General features: G+C 39.7%; 2 protein-coding genes across 4 annotated transcripts in view; one reads left to right on the top strand and one right to left on the bottom strand.

The window, feature by feature from the left end:
* Positions 1–4,498: 4,498 nt before the first annotated feature.
* On the bottom strand, positions 4,499–19,776 carry nol10 (nucleolar protein 10). Of its 2 annotated transcripts, XM_007575205.2 has the most exons (21): positions 19,627–19,776; positions 18,755–18,800; positions 18,545–18,643; positions 18,378–18,455; positions 18,252–18,289; positions 17,453–17,589; positions 17,302–17,367; positions 17,153–17,213; positions 15,493–15,578; positions 15,147–15,225; positions 14,191–14,340; positions 13,985–14,051; positions 12,979–13,031; positions 9,549–9,675; positions 8,359–8,438; positions 8,128–8,226; positions 7,731–7,823; positions 7,272–7,448; positions 5,984–6,285; positions 5,797–5,899; positions 4,499–5,150 (listed from the first exon to the last, which is right to left on the bottom strand). In XM_007575205.2, the coding sequence occupies exons 1-21, from the start codon at positions 19,690–19,692 to the stop codon at positions 5,007–5,009; spliced, it is 2,151 nt and encodes a 716-aa protein (XP_007575267.1). In that variant the 5' UTR covers positions 19,693–19,776; the 3' UTR covers positions 4,499–5,006. The 2 variants fall into 2 exon arrangements, with proteins under 2 accessions (XP_007575267.1, XP_007575260.1); XM_007575198.2 differs by having other exon boundaries at positions 18,252–18,455; positions 19,627–19,764.
* Positions 17,563–22,511, top strand: part of atp6v1c2 (ATPase H+ transporting V1 subunit C2) — an 11,886-nt gene continuing 6,937 nt past the window's right edge. Inside the window, exons 1-4 of one of the 2 annotated variants that reach the window (XM_007575217.2) lie at positions 17,563–17,650; positions 17,965–18,032; positions 20,721–20,876; positions 21,025–21,241. In XM_007575217.2, the coding sequence (XP_007575279.1) occupies positions 21,113–21,241 (129 nt within the window). In that variant the 5' untranslated portion in view covers positions 17,563–17,650; positions 17,965–18,032; positions 20,721–20,876; positions 21,025–21,112. Of the gene's footprint in view, positions 18,033–20,720; positions 20,877–21,024; positions 21,242–22,511 lie in introns of both variants that reach the window. The other variant, XM_007575226.2, reaches the window with a different exon arrangement.

Raw genomic sequence — 22,511 nt, 5'->3', positions numbered from 1 at the left:
GGCTAACGATGGTGTCTCAACATTTGGCTTATCAAGTGAACAGATGGTGCAGGAGATCAACAGTCTGGTAGGATGTAGGTAAAACATCTATTACCCATCACTCTGACCGGTTAGACATGTGGCTTCAAACTGTGAAATAATTTTATGCAGAGCTTTGCACAAAGGTTTTTACTTGCTTCCAGAGTTCTTCTCCTTGTGTTTTTTTGTCACATTTACATGTTTCACAAAAAAAAAAAAAAAAATCGCATCAAAAGAAATTGACAACAACACATCATATAAGATCAATCAATCAAATCAAGAACAGATTAAATAAAGTCACTGACTTCAGTATTACAGAGTCATATATAATTTTGAGACCATGGTTGGTTTGGGACTCCCATGGATGACTGTGTGAGAACCCACAGTCCCTGTCTCACATTTCCCCAATATATTCATAAGAAAATTTGAGAAGAATATTTTGTTTGTGGAACTTTTTTTGAAGTCAACCTGGTATTATCTGGCCTAAAACTAACATAGCGGTGGTAATGTGATGGTCCGGTGCTGCTTAACTGCTTGACAACTTTGAGGACTTGCTGAAATTGATGAAAAGCGTGAGTTGAGTTCTGTGGGAGAAAGTAATCAGTTCTTAAACTCAACCCTACTATTAATTAAGCTCAGATCAAGCTTGCTTGAGTTGCGCAGCAGGACAGTGATCTAAAGCAAGTCTACTTCTGAATGTCTTTGGAGTGGCGCACTCAATATCTGGACTTAAATCTGATAAACATGCTATGGCATGATCATATTCAGTCAGATTGTTACGTCTGACGAAAGAAACAAAAAGTTATGCAAGGTGTAAACACTCTTTCACAACATTGTACCTAAATTAACATATTAGACCATATTGTTTCTGTTCTTCTCGCCTTGCTACAGGGAAAAAATAAAAAAATAAATTGTGAGCTGCAACAGTGAGATATTTCAGGGAAACACAATGTTCCACATTTTCACTGAATCTGAAGGCAGTCACTTGCAATTTAGGTTTGGCTGTGAAGTCAGGCATGTTACCACAATACTCTTATTAAAAAGACTCAGTTTAAAGGTTCGTTTTTGTTGTTGACTCATCCAAGGCTGGTTTCTTCACCAGGCTGATGGCGTCAGACTGATACTGATTACTTATGCAATTTTCTGTCCTCACGATTTGCAGAACAAACTCATATGTTTGTCCTGCAGATGCTATACATGTAATGTTTACAATTTTTCACCCGTGGAATATTGACGGTACAACAAAAACTATTTTGTTTTTTTTAAATTTGTTTTCAAGGAACGCATCAAAAGCTTGTGAAATTTCAACAAATAATATTGTGAATTTCTGTGACAAACGCAAATTTGTGCATGAATACAAAGTAGAAAGAATCCCAAACACCAAAATGTTATGATGACAAAGAAGTTCTGTATCATGTGTCTAATAAAAATTTTACCAACAGTCAGTTGAGAAGGTTGAATGTAGCCCAAGGTTCATTCCTGCAACTTTCAGCTCATTTCTGTCCCCATTGTTTAATCTGACTCTCTGCTGACTCATCATATCCTTCTTTCAGCACAGAGTTCCAACACGTTATGCTCCAGGCTGTGTGGAGATGAGGACAAAAGTGACCACATTTTCACTGGAATATCTTTTGTGAGTCTGGGTGTTGGCCTGGAGCTCAGCGAAAAGGCTGCATCAGCATATTTTACTCGTTTGATCCCCGTGCAGAAAAAAAAGACACAGACAGAAGGACAAACTCACAGGTTTACGTGTTCAAGTGTCGGAGGTCTGCTGCGCACATACAAAGTTGCGGCGGGTCGACGTGTAAAACACTGAAATATTTGAGAACACAATGTGAGCCCTGCCAAGCAAACAGACACTTTATGCTTGTTTCAAGGCTGCGTTGGTTCGCTAGCTGACGCTGCTGCCAGCTAATATTATTAGTTTTCACGCTGAACCAGAAGTGTGATGTATTGTCTACGCTTTGAAACCTGAAAATAGCTTTAAAATTTTGGTTCTTAAGTTTTGCCATAAGATCGAGCATGTTTTACATGCCAGGGCTGTTTTTATTTATTTATTTCAAAATGCCACCAGCCTTTTTGACTTCTATAGAAAATGTTGGTTCATTTGTAGTTCTGTATGTTTAGGATCGCTGTTGTGGGGTGAAACTCTGTGCCACACTTAAGACTTTTTAACCTCTTAACTGGTTTTCTTAAAACATTGTCAAACCGTCTTCCACTAAATTCTGACCAGCTTCAGACTCCCTGCTTTAGAGAAGAACCTTGCGACATGCAGCTGCCACCACCGTGCTTCGCCATGAGAATGATCTTCAGAGTGAGTTTTCCTCCAAACATAGCAGGTTGTATGCTGGATTTAGTTTTTGTCTCTGACCAGACCACCTTCTTCCATAAGTTTTTAGTGTCTCCTACATGGGTAGTAGCCACCTGTATACAGGACATCTTTCCCGATGTTGATGTTTTTTTTCTTTTTTCTGACCACTTATTCAAAAAGGGCAGATTTGTGGAGGCTGATTGCAAGCGGGGGAATCTGTTGACAATTGTCCTGTCAGTTTTTTAGTGCGGATTTCATTTGCATGCAAACATTTTTAGAAATAATAATAATAAAAAAAAAAAGAAAACTGTCTCTGAGTCACAATAAGCAGGTACAGACATCATATATAACAGTATCTGGAAGCTATGTTTATAAGAAATAGGAAAAAGATCCAGCAATGACCTGAAACAAGACCTATGACGCATCATCCTTAGGTTGATGTGATATTTTTGAAAGGGACACAGCCTCGGTGGCCCTAAATGGTACATTGTGTTATTTTCTTCAGATCCTGTTTTATTTCAGCTTTTGAGTGACCTACTTCTTCTCTCCTCTTTGTTGGTTGCCACAGTGAAGCCATAACTTTGTGGAAGAAAAAGGGGACAAGACGCTTGCAAGGACAATGATGTTGATGTGTTACACAGGGAAACAACGTGACTGATGTGCCAACACAAAGGAGGAAACGAGGCTGCAGGTTAGTCATCAAGCCCCATTTACGCTCTGTGCTGATGACAACACGATTTTTACGTAACCTCTCTCTTTCTCTATTTACAAAGCAGGTGATTGGATGGACATGTCCTTAAACTAGAGAGGGAAGGGAAGGATTAAAGGTAGGAAATGTCACATTTAGAAAAAAATATCCCCCATCGACATGGTCATCAAATTACAATGAATTAAAAATCCTTTGATATTCAAAGATTTGCTAAAATGTTACATAGCTGAAAGTCTAGGTTTAATTCAAAATAAGTAATAGGCAAATAAAGAAAATTTAAATCACAAAATCTGACAAATGAATCAGACGCTTGAATCAAATGCATTTTAATGAGCCCATGGGCCTTTAGCTTTCTAATATTTGAAATGTGTCAAGCTTTTACCTCTAAGGGAAAAATATATATACATGTGTGTATTTGTTATTCTCTGCGAATCCTAATCAGGTGGAAATAAAACCCCAGAACAGAGGTGGGACTGAAAGTTTTGGTAGAAAAAAACATATTGATCACATCGGTGTCAATTGTGGATTTATGTTTAGTTTTGAGAGGACTGGCATTTTTTTTTAAGTTTGTTTGTGAATGATTCAAAATTAAGTCAGTGTTTAGCTTCCTCTCTAGCATATTTGAGTTTATGTTAATGTTGCTTATACGACTGGCAGATGCTTTTATCCAAACTGACAAGTTGATGATATTGCACATATATATATATTCCTTCTGTACAATATAGTACAGAAGGAAAATTAGATGTAGAACTCGAACTATCCGAGTTTATTCAGAGGTGTAGGACATTGTTACAGCTGTGGGGAGGAGGGATGTCCTGTAGCAGTCAGGAAATCTGAAAAAGCATCTGGCTGAAGACACTTTTGTTGTGAGAGCAAACCATTACGTTTTGCCATTTTCTGAAAAGTATCTCTTCTGGAGTTTGTCACAGAATAAGTCAGGCTGGACTGTGTCGAATGCATAGTTAAAGCTACAGACGACGCATGGTGTCGTCCGTAGCTTTAACTCTACAATGATCAGCAAACATTACCTTAATCTGAAAAGAGGACTTTGGACCACAGTCCAGGCTTTTCTCTCCCTTTCCCAGTGGTTCCATAACACAACAGCTGAAGTTTGTGTTCTGGGTATATCTCTATGTGTTGGCTTTCAAAAACAGCATTTTTTCTTCCACTAAACTTTCCATTAACATGCTTAGATACAAGTTTCACCCTTTTTTTTTTCGATGTTTCTCTTGTGCACAAAATGCAATGATTACAAACACATTCAGCCCTCTTGCCTAGGAGTCTTTTCATAGCTTCAGCCATGCTTATAATACAACTATGAGGGTAGATGACAAGTTTGTGGAGAAATATAGAAAAGATATATTTTTGTTATAAGGTAATAAAGCTTTTGTGAAGAACTAAAAAGTATCCGATGACTCTGCAAAATAATCTAACAATAATGTGAATGGACACCACTAAAACCATGGTCAAAAAATTTCTAAAATCTTAAAAAAGTTGGGAACATTAAATTTACACTAAAGGCGATGAATGAAGGAAGATCTTTCTACAAATATATTGCAAAATTTAATTTATACATTAGCAAAATTATAAAATATCAAAACAATGTTAAAATAACACATTTGTTCCTCTCCTGATTCGAAACTATAGCTTTTCAAGGAGTTTCCTGTGACATCTCAACCAGCTGGCGATCTATTTGCAGACAGGACTCTTGACATGTCATCTTGTTTTAACATTAACACAGACACTGACAAAGCCAGCCTGTTTTTAATATCTATGGAGTTCACAGACAAGGGGGCTCAGACCACCCAGGAGTCAGACAAACTTCCCACTAAATCGGATTGAGACTTATTTTCTGGTCTTGTGGTCTGATTTCATCTCTCCAACCACAGGCAGGAGGAGACAAGATGGAAAAAAAAAAAAACGTCAAAGACACATTTGATCTCAGTTTGAAAATTGTGCTGTCTCTCTTCAGAAGCGGCCTCTTCCTCTTCCCCTTCCTCTCCCCCGTCCTCTCCCACGAGCGCTGCTCAGGTGCCCGGCAGAGCGTCTCAGATTCTTCCTCTCCTCGTGGTGCTCTCTCTCCGCCTGCTGCTGCTTCCTCTGCTGCTCCGACTGCACACAGGACATCAATAAGGATGTTCAACTTTTTCTGTGTGAGGATGTAAGGTCACAGTCTGGCTGCCACTATTTTCCATACTCAGTATTACAACAGTTTATTTTTGATTGGGAAATAGTTATTATGAAAGATGATTTAGCAGAAAAACTTGCTTTTCGACATGTGGTCTCCATGCCAACTATTAACCAGCCTGTTGTCCCGGAGGCGTGCCAGACAAACGCCTTTTCTGTCCTACAGTCATAAATGTGTAGCGTTTCCTAAACATGAGTTGGATTTTCAGTGAAAGTGTTTGTTCCCTTCACATGAGATAAGCTTTACAGCAACAAACACTGGACTGAAACGAAGGTTGAAAAAGTGGAAAAACAGCTCATGCCAACTGTTGTACACAGAAGAAGATCTGTGATGCTCTGGGCCTGTTTGTTTTTACTACGTTAACATTTTTAAGCATTTTTTTCCCTCACTGGGCTTATTATTTTCCTGTTGATGAACACAGAGACCTTCCCAGCTCGCTCCCCTTCACCTTAAGCCGCTTCGTTTACAGCTAACATCATGTTTTATTGTTGTGTGCCGTTCTGCTGAAGCGAAACGATGTGAAACATTTACAGGAGCAACAGTAGCGCTGGATTATTTGCGCCCGTGTACCTTTTTGAGAGTGAAGGTCAGCTGTTTGCTGCCCACCGCCGTGCCCGCTGTGCTGCTGATTCCTGAGCTTTCCTCCAACTTCAGCCTCTCCTCCAGAGAAGCCCTGTAAACACAGAAACATTTAGCAAACAGAGCGATGTGGACAGGACGGATCAGAACAGAACCGCTCTCTGTAAAGCAGACGTACTTCTGCAGTTTCTGCTTGTGGGCCACGTCGCCGAAACTCCTGAACTCCTCTCCGGCTTTGAGCTGATAAAACTGCGGCTGACTTGTCTTCTTGCTCTCGGTCTCGTCTCCTCTGCCCTGTTCCCGCTCCAGCAGGACGGTGTTGCGGTCGGCATCCCTCCTCTCCTGCCGCCGTCGGTCTCTGTCCTCCTGCCGCAGCAGCCGCCGCTGCTCCCTCACCTCCTCCACCCAGCTCTTGTCGTCGTCAGAGCTCTCTTCCTCGGAGCTGGCTCGCCCTTCTGGCTCCTCGTCTTCATCTGCCGCCTAAACAGAGAAAATTATTCTTGTGATTACGACATAAAGACGGTGTTTAAATGTCCCTTTTTAAACGCGGTCTTCCTCCTCATAAACACCCAACTAGTCGTGTAGCTACTGTAAAGCCCAACGAACTAAACACAAGAATTTCAGATTGTGTTTAAGGCTCCAAAATAACCTCATGAAACTTTTGTCTTAAATTTCAACTTTCCAATCGCAGCTGAGAAACTTTATGTATACATTTAGCTTTCCTTGACTCATAAACATCCTTATACGAAGTCTGGCTGTAAAGACTCAAAGGAACCATCTAGACCAAAGCGTATGTGGAAAAGATAAATGACATATTGGTATATGGTATAGTTTCCACATAAACCAGGAAAAAGCTTTCTATTTCTCATTCTGCCACTGTGTGATTTTTGTCAGAAGTGACTAAGAGTGAGATTTTGTCAGAAAACCCTCCAGGTCAGATACATGTAAAACAGGTGATGAATATGTAAAAAAACAACCCAAAAAAAAAAACATTTGATTCCCGCTGTGAAGTACGGTGGGGGATGTGTGATAGTGAGGGCTTGGTTTTATTTTTGAAGGACCCTGGAAACTTGTTTGAGTTTTTAACATCGTAAACACAAATTCAAGGACATTTTAGCTCAATAAAACCGCCAAATATTGAAAATGGGTCACGATTTGTTCTTTCAGGCAGGATGACAATCCAAAACATATAACCCTAAAAACGCCAGATGCCTTCTGGGTCTTGTATGCCTGATTGCACGTTCAAGACTTAAATCTCAGAGAAAAATAATCAGATCTGATTTTTGTTTTTTTGTGTGTGGATTTTTGCAATTTTTTTACCAGGGAAATGAAGGGAAAATAGCTATTTCTCCAAATGATGTTCTTTTCATATTTATTTTCCCCACCATATATCAAAATCCACAAACTCTAACTTCCTGGTAGAAGCAGTAAAAAAGTCAACATCGTACCACAGAACTAAATGTTACCTGCTGGACGTCGGCCTCCTGCTGAGCCAGCAGCCGCAGCTTCTTCTTCCTCTTCTGTCCCACCTTGGAGACGATGGGGTTGAGCAGCCGGAACTCCTCGCTCTGCTCGTCCACCTGGTAGTCCGGGTTCTCGAACATCACCTTGAAGCGGTCGTCTCCCAGGATGCTGGGCAGAGCCTGCAGATGTCGTGTGCAAAGGGTTAAACGGGTCGATAAGTCAGAAATATGCCATCACTTGATCTCTTAGCTGAGCCATTGTTTGCTGGAGTAGACTGTAAAATGTGTTGGGATACAATGACAAAGTTAGTTTGGAACATTTTGTTACTTTCAATAAAAAAAAAAACAAAAACACAAAAATGATGTTGCAAGTTTATCGCAAACCAAAAACAGTTAGCATTTCTGAGAAGCGACAGGTGGGTGCGACCGCTCTGAAAAAGGCGTGCCGTCATCTTTCCTTACCTTGCCCTTCTTCTTCCTGGAAGCCAGCTCTGCCTCTTCATCTCCCTCCTCCATCAGCTTGAGAGCCAGCTCCTTGTTCACCTTCGGCAGCTTCTGTCTCATCACAACAAAATGTGCGCTCGATTACACGCGGACACAAAGTGTGATGACACAGACTGCTGCTCACATCCTCAAATTACATTTCCAAGTCTAGCGTTTCTCAGAGCTCTTTATGTTTTTTTCCGCAATCGCAGCCAGTTCAGACAGGATGAGAGCATACAAAAATTTGGATGTGTTGCAACAGCTCAGCTGGTTGAAACCAGGGGAATCCCGTCTGCAACGAGCAGCTTGTTGAATGTGGCTAAATGAGAGAAAAAGTTTCACCCGAAAAGTTTGCCGTCTTTCCAGCGCTCCTCACCTGAACCTGGACTCTCTGCGTTCTGGACTCCTCGATCTTCTGCCGGATCTTGTCCTTGCGGTATTCCTCATACGCGAAAGGATTTGCCATGGTTTTCACCTGGAGCCGAGCCAAACGTGACAATTGTGACATTTGACCTTTTTGGCAACATTCGGAAGCCACATGATCTCCGTAATGGTTCCAATAAATATTTCAGAGTGAAACAACCCGACACAGTAGCAGACATCCCACCTTGTGATACAGCCTTATGTCCATGAAAAAGCCGTGCATGTAGGCCCTCAGGAGAGACGACCCAATCAGGTGAGACAAACCTGGAGAAAACATTAAAAATGAATTCACACAAAAGAAATACATTCATGGTTCCTTAAAAGATGAATCCAGCTGATTCTATTTTTGATTTCTTTAGAGCCAAACTATGATCCTAATTGCACAGCTTCTACACACTTTGCCTCGTTAAGATAAAAACGAGACAAAATGTCTCACTACAAATACTGGGGTTCCACTGTATTATTATAATATTACAACCATTAAACGGAAGAGTTGGGTGAGAACTGTGATTTGATCTTTTCACCATTTCCTCTGCCTCTGCATTTGGTGCATACGTTAAACTGACGATGAATCACTGAATACTTTCTGCCATTACAATAATTAGTGGGACCTGCTTTTACAGGTCGATGAACACTTGGAACTGGAATTTACACCTTTACATGTTACTACATCACCTCACCTGTGGCTAAAAATTATTGGGAGCATTTATAAATGTGGGATTGGCCAGAAACACACAAAAATCAGATCATAAAGATGGAAAAATATTAAACTCAAAAAAAAAAAAAAAAAAATCACGTATATTGAGAAAGTTACTAAATGTGACCAATTTCTTCTATATTGGTTACTTATGCTTTTTTTATTCAGAAGGGGAAAAAAAGTGTATAAAACTCGTCATCAGAACCCGATGAAGCGTCTCTTCAGTTCATTAATGGGTGAGATGTGAGTGCGAGGAGACGCAAGTCGGATGAGTTCAGGCCTGGAGCAGCAGGAACTCACAGAAAGTGGAGCAACCTGCTTTTCCTGGGAATGTCGATCCGTAAACTCGATGGACCCCTGCATGGTTATGTAAGAGCCGCGTTACGAGGATCCTGTAAATCAACACGGCTGTCCCTCAGGGCCAACCCTCCCAGCCCATCTCCTTTTATTCCACACCAACCAACCCGCTTCCTGCTCTGCTGTCATCTGATCTCGCTACTTGCTGAGGCTGCATTACAGTGTTCATTCAACCCCTCCAGGGTTCTCTGCCTGCATACCTACAACCTCTCTATCAATCCCCCAGGCCTCAGCTCAGCACAGAGGCTCACTTTGACCCTCGGTTCCTGGGATCGTCTCACATGTCGTCATTAAAGCATTTCACTGCGGCGACGTCTCACCCAGATTCTCCAGGTCCTTGCGGGTGACGAACTTGTAGTCGTCGTAGACCGTGCTCTCCGGGCTCTCCTCCAGCTCCTCCGTCAGGCTGTCCAGGAACGAGCACCAGCGAGGAGCCGGGCCCAAAGCCTGAAACGCAGGAGCGGCAACGCTTCAAACGCGACTCACATTTAGACTCCCAGAGAAATCTGGCGTGTATTTGTTGAAGCAAAAATAGCCCCGGCTGCTCCCAAACATTTCCATTACAGTCAGAAGTGAACGGTGCGTCTTTGTAGTTTTCACTTCAAACGCTGCGATGGACTGAAATTACCTTACACACAGAAAGCAAGTTTGCAAACATTTATGACTCCTGTGAGTGTGATATTTTCACACCCCTGTTTGGAATCGTTTTCAGGGACAGAGTTTCTGCTCAGACGTAAACAGCTGACTGGAAACCAACTAAAACAAGATTTTATCTGCTTACTGCTTTCCTCAAACTGACCTTTCATTAAAAATTCTCCACAGGAGGTTTTTTAAAAATTGCTGACAAACATTTGCACATGTCTTGGGCTTTAAATATTAAAAATGCAAAAGCAGAATGTAAGAAGGAAAGAGAGTTGAGTGGATGGACGAACGGCCAGACAGACAAATGGGATAATGGATGGATTGATGAAATGAGGGGAGGATAAACAAACGGATCAACAGATGGATACTGAATAATCTAACATAAAACCTGTAAATATACCAAAATTAAAATTCCACACTTTTAAAAACTACGAAAGTTAATATTTTCCCTTGTTTTCTCTATTACGTTACTGGCGAGTTTATTTCCAGTGTCTAAAACTCGAGGTTTCTGGAGGAAACCTCGAGTTAAATAATGCTTAAAGCTGAGAGGACATTTTAAAATATCACTTGATAATTATGTTATTGAAAGATTGGAAGATTAATACCTGAACACCAACTACAAAATCTTAAAAAAAAAAAAGCAAACATTTTAAAGAGACTTAAATAAAAATGTAATGCTTAGCCTGGTGGGGCACAAGTAAAGTCTGGTGGCCCGCCAGGCTTATAATACACCGGGGGAATACACACTGAAAACCATTAAATGAATTAAAGGTTACAATGAGAGGTGCTTCTAAATATTTGTGATTACCCAGTTTGGGATTTATTCTTTATTCTTGCGAGTTATGTATGGTGTAAGGTGTGTTGGAAATAAAAATGTAAAAGTTAATGTAATTTGCTTTACAACTAAATAGTATGGCCAAAAAAAAGCCCTTAAAAATCAAAGTAAGTAAATGTTCAACAGTCAAAAAAACTGTTACTTAAAGCTTAAACTCTTCCTGAAGTGCATCATAGGTTGTGACCACATGGGGAAGAATCAAGTACAAATAGTTATTTATTGAAAACTGCATCAGCTCAGAACTTTGCTCCCTCTTTAATAGCGGTGACATGTTGATGTCTTTATTTGCTGACATGAGCAGCGATGGCTTTCGGTGTAATCTTTGCTTAAGGGTTATGCAATCATGGTGGGAAATTTTATGCATCTTCGCTTGATATCTAAACCGCTGAGTCAACATGAAAAAGACAATTTTACTCCAGTTTGACTCTGGACAAAATGTCATGTCATGTCGCCAATTTAAACACAATCCAGCGTCCAATCGCTCTTCAGTTCCATCACAGCACAGGAAGCTGATCAAGTCTCTTCTGAAGGAAACATCTCAAACACATCAACAAAGGGCTGCGTTTGCAAGCCCAAGTGTTTTTTAATCACTTCGTGGAATGTTGACTGTGATTCGGTAAAGACTCCCGAGTAGAACCAATAAAAGCAAGTAAAGACTGATCTCAGGTCAGAACTGCACTTCTCAGAAAAACGTGTCACTCTTTGTATTAACGTTGAGAAAGAACACCAGGTGTAGAAGTGGATCAACAAGTTCTAACCCAGAGAGACCCATTAAGTTACAGCAATCAATTTATCACAGCTGAAATGCAACAAGTGTGCCTCCATCGTAAATAAGATCCTTCCATCTTCTTTCATCAAGTATTTCACTGAAATACTCGCCTGTTTATTTTAGATGTTGAACAACTTTAAAGCATATTCTGTTTGGGGGATTGATTAAATTTGTTTTCTCTATGAATTGTAAAGAGTTTTCTGTGTTTTCATGTTAAACGCTGGTATAGACACACTTTAGTTAAAACCTTTTATCTTTAATCCAGCCCCAACAGCACAACCACAAACCTACGTGTAGTTGTGCTGAGTAAATTTTGTGGACAAAATAATTTGTTTTTATTTTCAAAGTAAAACGTCCCTTTTTATGGTCCAATTTTGAGTTTTACGAGATAAACAAAGATGGTCCTAGAGCTGCGTCTGGGTCCAGAGGGTTTACTAAATGGTATTTTTTTGAATGCACAAAGTGTGACTGTGCTGCGTTGTTCAGCCGTCTGAGTGCATCTGACTGGATTAAAAATTGAATCCGACTCCACTGTTCTGAAATATACAAGAATCGGAACACAACTAAATTCTACATGTTTAGTAAACTTCAAAAAGTTGTTATAAAAATGTCATGAAATAAGTTTTCTGGGAATCTGGCAAAGATTAATTTGTCACCTTGCCATTGTATCTAGGATGAAAGGTTTATCCAACCAGGAATGTCCTCATTTACACAAAGCAGAGCAGAGTTTACAGTACACACACACACACACACACACACACACACACACACACACCCACACACACACACACGCTTTTCTGACCTGAGTCACAGGACACATTGCTCTCTCTCTAAACAAACTGCCTTCTCTTCTTTTGTTGTCTGTTTCTACAGAGTTACTCAGAAGTTTAAATAAAGACACTTTATGCATAAGGTTGAGGTTGGACCATCACAACCTCAACCTTTGCTTGACGTGTTGTGGAGTATTTTATCCACTCCACAACCAGCAAGCATCATCTTTACTACGTCTTTCCTCCAGGAGTCATACAGTTCCTCCATGTGGACAGCTGCCAATTCTGAGTGTCAATTCGCATCAACAGTCCCCGTCGATGCGAACTGGCTTTTAACACCTTGATTTTACAGCATCTTCTAGCTTATGATGGGCTTCTCGGTTCTGAAGAAGCCTTGGTTTTATTGGGGAGGGGAAAGTTTGGGCCAGATGAGTGAAACGTTCACAAAATTGGGTTTTCCAGCAGAAAACTGATTTTCAAAAGGACAAAGCTTACAATAAGTTTCTGGAATGGCCTTGGAGTGCTCCCTGCTAGGAATTGTGGACCATATTTAAAAGTCAAGAAAACGACCACTTTAAACGGGACGAGGGGATGTAAAATCCCGAACGGCACCGTTAACGTCTCATTAAACTGTCGCCTTCATGACTGAGTCCACGTCTGTCTGTCTGCATCTATCACACAGTGAGGCAGCGCTGCACATGAACATGCAGTGAGCATGGTGTCTCCGTACTCACCGGGATGTAGAACGTGTTCATTTTGGGGTCTTCATTGGCCGTGAAGAGCATTCCTGTTCATGACATACAACACGGAGAGACAAAGCCAGTAAACAATAACTCTGATCAGAAGGTTTTGCTGTAGAATGAAGGTAAGTTTCATTTAAAAAACAAATAATATTAGTAATAATAATATCAGATCATAAATATATATTTTTTTCTCATTTCAATGGCAAACTGACAAATGAGCTGCAGGAACATTTTACAAAATGGCGCCACCAAGAGGTCAAAAAAAAAACAACATAAAAAAAAAAGTCTATTTGACTCCCTGAATGAGCCTTATTCTAATTCAGAAAGTATATATATTGAGATTATTCAAACTAAAATAGATACTTACCTTGAAAATCATTTACTACAAAGATTATTTCATTTATTAATTTTTATTATGAAATTTCTATAATTTTCTATTTTTCTAGACAACTTTGTTGTTGTAAGCAACAACCTTGCTTGCAACAGAAAAGTTGTTGCCGTTGAGACAACAGCAAAGTTGCAACAACAGCAATATTCTCAAGTATTTTTCAACTTGAAAATATTCAAGGATTTGCCTTGGAATATATATTTTTTGCTTACAAGGTTTGGTATTTCTGGTGGTTCTGGTGTTAATTAAAGAGTTAAAACAGGAAACAAAATTCAGTTATTCATGATGTCGACATTTGATTTGATGATTGAAATGTGTAAAATTACAGGCTTCTCCCTTATTATGACCTGTTCAACAGCTAGAGTAACAACGAAATAAATCCATAAATTCAACCGTTTTCGTTGTCGTAAATGAAACAAAAAGTTCAACCAAATCTTGAGTTTCAAACGACACAAAATTTCTCCTTCATCATCATACTTCCACCTAAAATACTGGTTCTTATTGCCAAGATACTGTCGATGTTTCAGTCACAACAAAAAGAAGTGACCACCGTCTGCTTTCCCACAGTTTCAAGACTGTGCAGTCAACCATAAAAAGTGGTGTTCGGACCTGAGTTGGGGTACATGCAGACATCATTTAGGTCGCTCTGAGGCTGTATGGAGGAGAACAGCTTCCCCTGCAGAGCAGAGTAGAAAAGACAAATGCAATTTATAGACACCACAACACATCTCCAACTGGATATTGTTTTTTTGTTTCTCTCTCTGACTCATTTCATAAATACTGGCAGACAGCAGAATATTGACTCGCTGACTTACCGAGTCTTTGTTCCAGATCTTTATGATCTTGGAATCAGCTGACACGATCAGGTCCAGCTGGTCGTGGAAGTTCAGAGATTTGATTGGCAAGTTGTAGAAGTGATCTTTGACCAGCAGCGGTCGGCTGGAGCGGAGGTCATACAGGAGCACCTGGGAGAAAGAGACAAAGTGGAGAGAGGGAATGAATAACAATCACGACAGAATACAAAAAATATCTTTTTTGTTATTTTTATCTTTTTACTTTTTTTTCCTGTTCTGGTATAAAATTTAGCACTAACAGGTAGGATGGGTTCATTTTTCCATTTAAAATGTCCCACTGCATCACAGATCCCCTGCTGTCCTTAACAGTGGGCATAAAGTGCTTCTTCACCTTACTGCTCTGTGTTTTCCACCAAATCCTTTTGGAGTTTTCGTAGCTGAGAAGCTCGATCTTAGTCTCATCAATACAGACACTTTATGTTTTTGATGGTAGGACAGAGATGGGTTTCTATAGCCATGCAACCAGTTGACAATTAGACAGCATCTAATGGTTGTTATGGGAACGTGGTTTTATTACTTCAAATAGCAGGCACAATAATTGTGGTTTGTGATTTTAGGGTGCGGGGGGGAAACAAACAAACAAACAAACAAACAAACAAACAAACAAAAAAAAAACATAAAATAATAAAATGCAATTTTAAAAAATCCTAAAATGTCCTAATCCCGACTAATACTGACTGGCTTTTTTTTAGCATGAGATTATATTTGTGCAATAAAACATCTTTAACATCTTGCTTGCTAATAGATGTGAAAGGGGTTTATTTTCATAAATATATGGTGTAGTATAATAGGCAGGATTTGCACCAAAAGGAGATTCTGTGTAAATAAAACTCCATGTTGTAGTTTTTTTTTTTTTTTATTTATTTATTTATTTAAATGGTCACAAAGTGAAGTTGAGGCTTTACAGATGAACTCACCTGCCCAGTGCTGGTGCCTACTGCCATGGTGAGGGAACCATTAAACTTCAGAGCACTGATGGATGGCAAACCATGAACCCTGTCAGCAACCAGAAAGTCACAGCAATTACCACAAAGAGCAAACATAAAACTCAAAGAGGGATACTGCATGATGTCTGACACAGACTGGAAGCTGGAGACTCGCTCCAACTCAAAGAAAAGCCTGATATTTCAACACGCAGCCTTCGTTTTCACAGCTTGCTGCCTGCTTTTCAGGAAGAAAAGCACCATGTGGCTACATATGCATCGGCACGCTGAGATCAGCCGAGAGGACGTGACAGTCTCAGCGTGGCTGCTCGGTACTTACTCTGTTCCTTCAGTCAGGCTGCTCAGGGCGCAGTCCAGAACGCCCACTCGGTTCCGGATGCGAGGGTCCCAACATTCGACCCTTCCCTGGTGAACAGACAGAGCACATCACAGTCAGTCGGAAAAAAAAAAAAAAAAAATCACAGTTTAGAGCTTTCATACAGAAGCAGCATGCATTTTCAGTGATTAAATTAATCTTCGAATAGATGCTGCAGCATAAAGACTAGAGTGTTTTCTTCACACTGCTGGCCTAAGGCGTTTGGCTCCATCATGTTGGCTGTGGGAGCGGCTTCCTAATGCAAAATGTTAAGATTCCTTCAACTTAAAACTCAACTTTAATCAACAACTTCTCAGAAATCACAAAAAATAAAAATGATTTAAGTTATAAACAGGTTTTAAAATTATTAAAATTCTAACTTAAGTGAATAAAGAGAAATTGATTTATTCTTCCTTAAGCTGTGTTGCTTTATTGATCATTCAATTTGATAATGTTCTGGTGTAAAAAAAAAAATAAATAAATAAATTTTTTTTTTTCCTTGACTGGATGTGTGTTACATTCCAAAAAAAATGAAATGAATGTTTTAATTCATCTAAGCATAATTTTTTATGTTTTTTTTTTTAATGCTAAGAGTATTTCCTGTGCAATGCACAATCATATTTGTTTATCAAATGCAGGCTTGGAGTAACTCTCAGGCTTAACAACCGAGCTTTGTTCCATCTGAGAGCTTTTCATTAGAACTAAACGTCTGTTGCTGAAACAACAAAAGAAGTGTTTGTTTCAGGACCACTAATGCTTGCACAGGACGTCGTCGTGAGGTGTTGAGAGGTGTCACTGAGCGTGGGATTTGGTGTGGTAAGCGTGGGCGGTCACAACAGAAAACAGCAGACACACCTCATTTGTTTGTCTTGTGCACACGCAAATGAGGTAAGTTGCGTTTTTACAGCAGGACAGCTTTTTCTTTTTTAGATTTTACTTTCATTTCAGCAAACACAGTAGCTCAGAATGAAAGCAGGAAATACACATTATATATATATATATATATATATATATATATATATATATAGAGAGAGAGAGAGAGAGAGAGAGAGAGTAGTCTCAGTTTGTGTGTCCTGCGAAGCAGCCAACAATGAAACTGCACAAGACAGCTGCTGCCTATACTAGAGTGTGTGTTTCCTTGCTTGTATTTACATTGCTTACACAGTGTTTGCAATAGTACGTCAGCTAACTGCCTGGAGAGCAGAGCAGAGTGACAACTAGACGCAGCAAGAGTAAATTTAGTTTCTGAGTTGTTGCAAACTGTGGAAACTGGAGACAAGGAGATGAGCATTTTAGCAGTCAGTTTGGAAATTGTGATGTGTAAACAGCGTATGTACGCAGACTGTCGTCAAAACAGCAGGGGTGATCTACAGGATATGATTCCTCATCTGCTCATACTTCATATAAGGTAAGCCTCTTGTTACCGTCTCATCATTTCCATAAGGAATGCTGGTTTTATGTTTTAACCTCTGCAGGTAGTTTTCAGGTGGTTTTGTACATGGACATATGAAACATTACGACTGCATACGCTGTTCTAGCTGACAAACTGAGAGACTCCATCTTAAATTCAGGGTGGAGCAAACAAAGCGAGGAGACGCATGGGCATCAGAAACGCAGCGCTCACCTCAGAGGTTCCGGTTGCGAATAAATGATGAACAGGGTTGATGTCACAAACATTGTTCTCCCTGGGTGACGACAAAACAAAAACCCATCATGAACAAAGGCGACAAACCATGCAAGCCTCGAGGTAAGCGAGCGTCTCTCCGTACGTACACGCCGTCTGTCTGAAGGGAGTTGAGGAAGCGCCCCTGCTCCAGGTTCAGCCTGTACACCTCGGAACTGTGAGTGAAAACAAGCATTAGGGAAGCTTTTGTGAGGGAAACAAAAATTGCCCTCACCAGCTAACACTGGGTTCCAGTCTCACCTCATCCCCACAAAGTAGAGGTCGCAGGAGGGATAGTGGTAGGAAAAGTCCCGTCCGAACTTTGGAATCCGAGTCTTGTAGTAGTGGCCGTGTTGGGCGTGGAACTCCACGTGGCGATCGCACTGCAAAAGAACCAGCTGCAAGACAACACAGAGATCATCGCCTCGCTGAAGCCTCAGAGCAGTTAATAATGTTGGGGTGAGCTCCAGCTCCAATCTTGTTACAGCAGCAACAATTTCAGCAGCAACAATTTCAGCAGTTATTAGAAAATTGGACAATGAGCTGAAAACACCACATGTTCTTTGGGTTGAGACTTTAATGCTTAGGATTGGAACAGTGAACATACTTTGATAACAAGAAGAAATGTTTTATAATTTATGACTACTTCTGACCACACAGAAAATTTGTTTTGCCAAAGATCTTCAATGCAGCAACATGTTATTAGATTCATGGAAGGAAACAGGTGATGAGGGCAGATTTCTCCTAACTTTAACCTCTGTTTCAACTCACAGAGCTTTTGTTTTATGGAGAGAAACAGTTCAATCCAGTTTGGATCATGGCAAAGCGTGATGTTTGTCAGGTAAGAAAGTTTGATGTGTTACTTGGGTTTTTCCTCTATGTCTCCAATTTAAGCAAAAACCTGTTAGGATCGATAGACCTGTTTATCAAAAAAAAAAAAAACAAACAAACAAAAAAACAACAATTATGGCCCTGAACAAAATCCCATCTGCCATTGATCGACGTCACTGTGCAGCGAAAAACAAACTGAACATCAATAATTAAGAATAAAATCTCTCACCTTTGAGTAATCATCTGAGAGGATGTCAAAAGCCACAACTGTAAGAAGAAGAAGGAGAAGAAAAAAGAAAACAGTAAAACCTAAGGTTCCAGAAGGGGGTAGAAAAGATACATGAGGGAAACCTACCATCTGAATCCAAACATCGCTCAAATTTAAGGGACAGCTGATATGTGTCATAGCAGCGAATTCTGGGTTTGTACGTTCCTGAGGAGGAAATACAGTCAATGAGCCTTTTCATCTTTCTGCAGTGATAAATCACAGGAGGGTTTTCTGAAGCCAAACGACGGTCTTACCTGCTGCCAGGATGAACTGACCGTCTCGCGACACTTTGATAGAGGTGCACACTGTGGGCATCTCAAAGTCCTGGACGAGTTCAATCCGCCGTTGGATGTCTGAAAAAAAAAACAAAAAAACAACAATAACAACAACAAAGGGATAGCAATGCTTAAAACTTTGAACAAATTAACTTGTCTCCAGTGCTGACAATGAAGCGATCCACTCACCAACATCTTTTTTCTGAAGCTGTCTTTTCTTTCGATCTGACAACCACTGCAACAAGAAAGAGGAGAGGACGTTTTAACAGAAAAAAAAGAAAAAGAAAGAAAAACAGGAGAATTTTGAAGTGGTGGGACATAAGCAGCTGAAATCTACTGAGGAAGCCTGGGTTAGTTTTAGAGATAAGTTGGGGGAAGCTCTGCGATTTGGGGGTGAGATCAGACCCCCACAGCTCTGCAGTGAAGTTTAAACCATTTTATCAGGAAGTCCTTCTTAGCCATTCCAGTGGAATGACACTCCAAAGGCAGACCCAAAAATTGCAGGAGATATTTATGAGAACTCATTGGGATCCCTCAAAAGGACTTCTGGAAAAGAAAGTTGTCGGTTCACTAGTCGTTCAAAGTCTATTAAGAGTTTTCATCGTTGCTAATGAATTCTATAATCATCACACTTAACGAGCTTATTGAACCAAGCACAACCGTGTTATAGAAAACAGTAAAGACTGATTACACACCCTTGAGGTGCTCTTGAGCTACCTTTGAATCATCGATGTGTTTTGTCTTTCAGCATTTTTACACAGAAAAATAAAAAGGGCAATACAACACCTCGGAATTAATCAATCAATGCAATAAATTAAAGCCGAACGTTGTTTATACCTTACATAATCAATTGGCTAATCGGGAAAAGGCACACGACACACGAAAAATATTGTGGTACGTCGTTACTATAAGGAAATTAATGCATTTCTATTTGTGCTGTTTTTTAGCTTGTCTTCTCAGCATGTAAAGTTTGGTGGTAATAGCAACTGTAGTAAACAACATCTGAGATAGCAATATAAAATAAACCGCTACAGTAACTTTGACCGCTTGGAATATTATACCTCTGGGAGGGACTTTCCATAACTTAGGTTATAAATCTTCACATCGTTCACGTTTGAAATCTGCATTTCTAGGGGTTCGTCGATGCCTCATACACGTTGTCGTACCCCGGCAACCAGTGAGACTGTTTAAAGTGTCCGACTAGAAACAACATCCACTTAGCATTCCGGTAATTTTAGAAACTGAGAAATTTTCGCGTTTTGTATAATTGTTTTTTTTTCTTTTTTTACTTTCCAAGTTAGAAATGTATGAGTTTTTTCTAGAATATTTCTGAGATTAATATCAAATTTTCGGAGTTTTTCTTTTGTTGCGGAAATGTATTCCTTATTTTAGAGTACGGAGTCCCTTAAGGGACATGAGGATTTTTTTTTTCTCTGTACGTACGGAGACCGCTAGGGGACACTAAGGATATTTTCTTTTGGGTTACCTCACAAAAGTATTGCATTCCCTCTTAAAGCTTTTGCATTAGTCGCAAAAGATTTTGCGTTCCAGAGGACTCATCAACAGCGGCAAAAAAGTCGTATTTGTGCGTCCATCCATCCATCCATCCATCCATCCATCCATCCATCCATCCATCCATCAAGTTTTTTCCCACAGTTCAAAATCATGAGGTTAGATTAATAGACTACACTGGGGTTATAATTGAGAATTGAGCACCCAGCGATGGGCCTGTCTATCTATGAAGCTCAATGATGCACACGTTTTTTTTTTCTTTTCCCAGCTCTGTATCAATAAACATTGAATTTTCTTAATCTCATGATTGTATTAGAAGTTAGGTTTTTGGAAGTTACTCTGGATTAAAAAGGTAAATGAAAGGAATAGTAACTTTAAGTCTTTCAAAGCAATCATGAACTGGATAGCGATACAAAATATTGTTTAAATATTATTTACCTGAGTTATGCCTCATGTTTTGGTTGTTTTTTTTCTAGTTTTAGTTCAATTCTTTGTACACATTGTTCAGTCATGGATAATGCATTATTTTGCTTAAAGTTTTGTATTGTAAAAATAAGCCATTAAAAAAAAAACAAGATTTAATATTTCATGGTGTTTATTAATAACATTAACCTTTATTTTCTGTTAATGTTTATTTGCTCAGGTCACCTGAGAAATGAGAGCTTCCTGTGACAGGACAGAGTCGGATGGCTGTGAGACGGCGCTCTGCAGACATCAGTCCGTCTCAGGTGGAGCTGCTGTTCAGACTCAAACACTCACAGAGTTATCATCACTGGAGGATCATGAAGGTAACCTGGAGGTATTTGGCTGCTTTAAAAGCTAATTCTGGGCTGTATTCTAATTTTATTAAGAAAAATATTGAGAATTTATACACATATATATGTATACATATAAAATAATATAGTCACTATTAGTTTGAGATATCTAACATGTATATGTGTTTCCAGGAAAAAATCTGATCTGTTTTATGTCAAACTGGTTCTGGTGTGCTGGATTTATGACTGATGGCCTCTATGTGAAGCACGAGGAGTCATCATGGCAGACTTTTGGTTGATTTCTGTCCCACTGGACAAGACCAGTTTAACCAGCGTGGAGAAACTGAAGCGCACCATTACTAAAACCCACCTGGGCTCATGCTGGAAGTTTTCCATCCCAGATCTGAAGGTGAGGGTGTGAGTAAGACATGCACAACAAAGAAGGCAAAGTTTCACTGAACACAAGACAAAGAGGCTTGTTGTTTTTATTTTTTTGTTTAAAGTGGTACAGTAGAGTATGAGCGAGGACGCTGATGGTGTTTGGTGTCCTTCTCTGGTGAAGGGATCGAGGCTCAGGTTGCTCTCTACAGCTTGAGGCAACATTTCCATCTGACCCGTTTCACTCAGCATGATCAGTGTCCCGCTTGCCGTCCAGGAAGGTGCTCTTTCACCACATATATTCTTTTGAACCTTCCAAAGCTTTAAAGCCCTCATACAGAACCAGATGTTACACTAGAACCTAAAAGTCAGATTTTTTTTTATGCATTATGAGCTTTTATGTATAGTAATTGATCCAAAACATGACTAATAAATACTCAAAGTAAACCACAAAAGGCCTAGCTTCTCTCTCAAATCTCTGATAGACCAGTTGGCCTTAAACAGAAAGTATTATGCAGTCGCATACAGAGATTGCCTGAAATAAAAATAGCATTGGATGTAAAAATTGATACTCAAGAATTAAAAATTAAGCATGAATAAATGTGCAGATTAAAAGAAAACAGACATTTTGTGTCATCTGGTTTTATTTTGTATTGAACAAAATAAAAAGCTTTCAATTGAAGGTCATTTCAAAATCCAATAAACAAAAGGAAGGCAAATAGGAAGCAAATCATTTTTTATATTTTAATTAACAAAAATACTCATCGTTGAGCCAAAGACCGAAATCCTGCATACAAGTGGCTGAAATGAGTGTCCTTCATTGTGCGACTGGATTCAGCATTAGAGCTGAATTGGGCTCAGAGTAGAGTTGCTACTCATCCGGAAAAAGAGCCAGCTGAGGTGGTTCTGGTGTCACATCACAATACTTCCAGAATGTCTTCCTTTAGATGTTTTCTGAGATCCTGTAGCTGACCCAAAACATATACTGGACAGACCTGGGAACCCCTTAGGAGCCCCCAGGATGAAGTTATGCCTCTAGAGAAAGCATTGCCTGGTTTTCCTGAATAGTTTACCTCGGTTTTCCAATCTGAGATAAGTCGAAGACGCTAATTTTAATTATTGTTCACTGTCCAAGTTTGAAACGATTTGGCCCAACTTATTTATGAAATCTCCTAATTGTCCATCTCTTTTCTGTTTCCTTCTTCTTTTTTTTGTCGGATTTTTAGAACTTTGCAACGCAACACAACTCAGACAACAACAACAAAACAGCTCAGACCCAGTGTGAAACACAAAACACAGGA

The sequence above is a fragment of the Poecilia formosa genome, unplaced genomic scaffold, assembly GCF_000485575.1.
Source record: "Poecilia formosa unplaced genomic scaffold, Poecilia_formosa-5.1.2 Scaffold8, whole genome shotgun sequence".
NCBI lineage: Eukaryota > Metazoa > Chordata > Actinopteri > Cyprinodontiformes > Poeciliidae > Poecilia > Poecilia formosa.
This window is presented reverse-complemented; position numbering and strand designations above follow the sequence as displayed.

Bases quoted from the DNA above. Each gene is read 5' to 3' on its own strand.
- nol10 (XM_007575198.2), bottom strand. From the start codon at position 19,646: ATGGAAAGTCCCTCCCAGAG. The intron at 18,456-18,544 runs GTAAGACCGTCG...TTTCCTCCTCAG, and splicing joins TCAGTTCATCCTGGCAGCAG to GAACGTACAAACCCAGAATT. The intron at 17,368-17,452 runs GTGAGACTGGAA...TTTCACTCACAG, and splicing joins CTCTACTTTGTGGGGATGAG to TTCCGAGGTGTACAGGCTGA.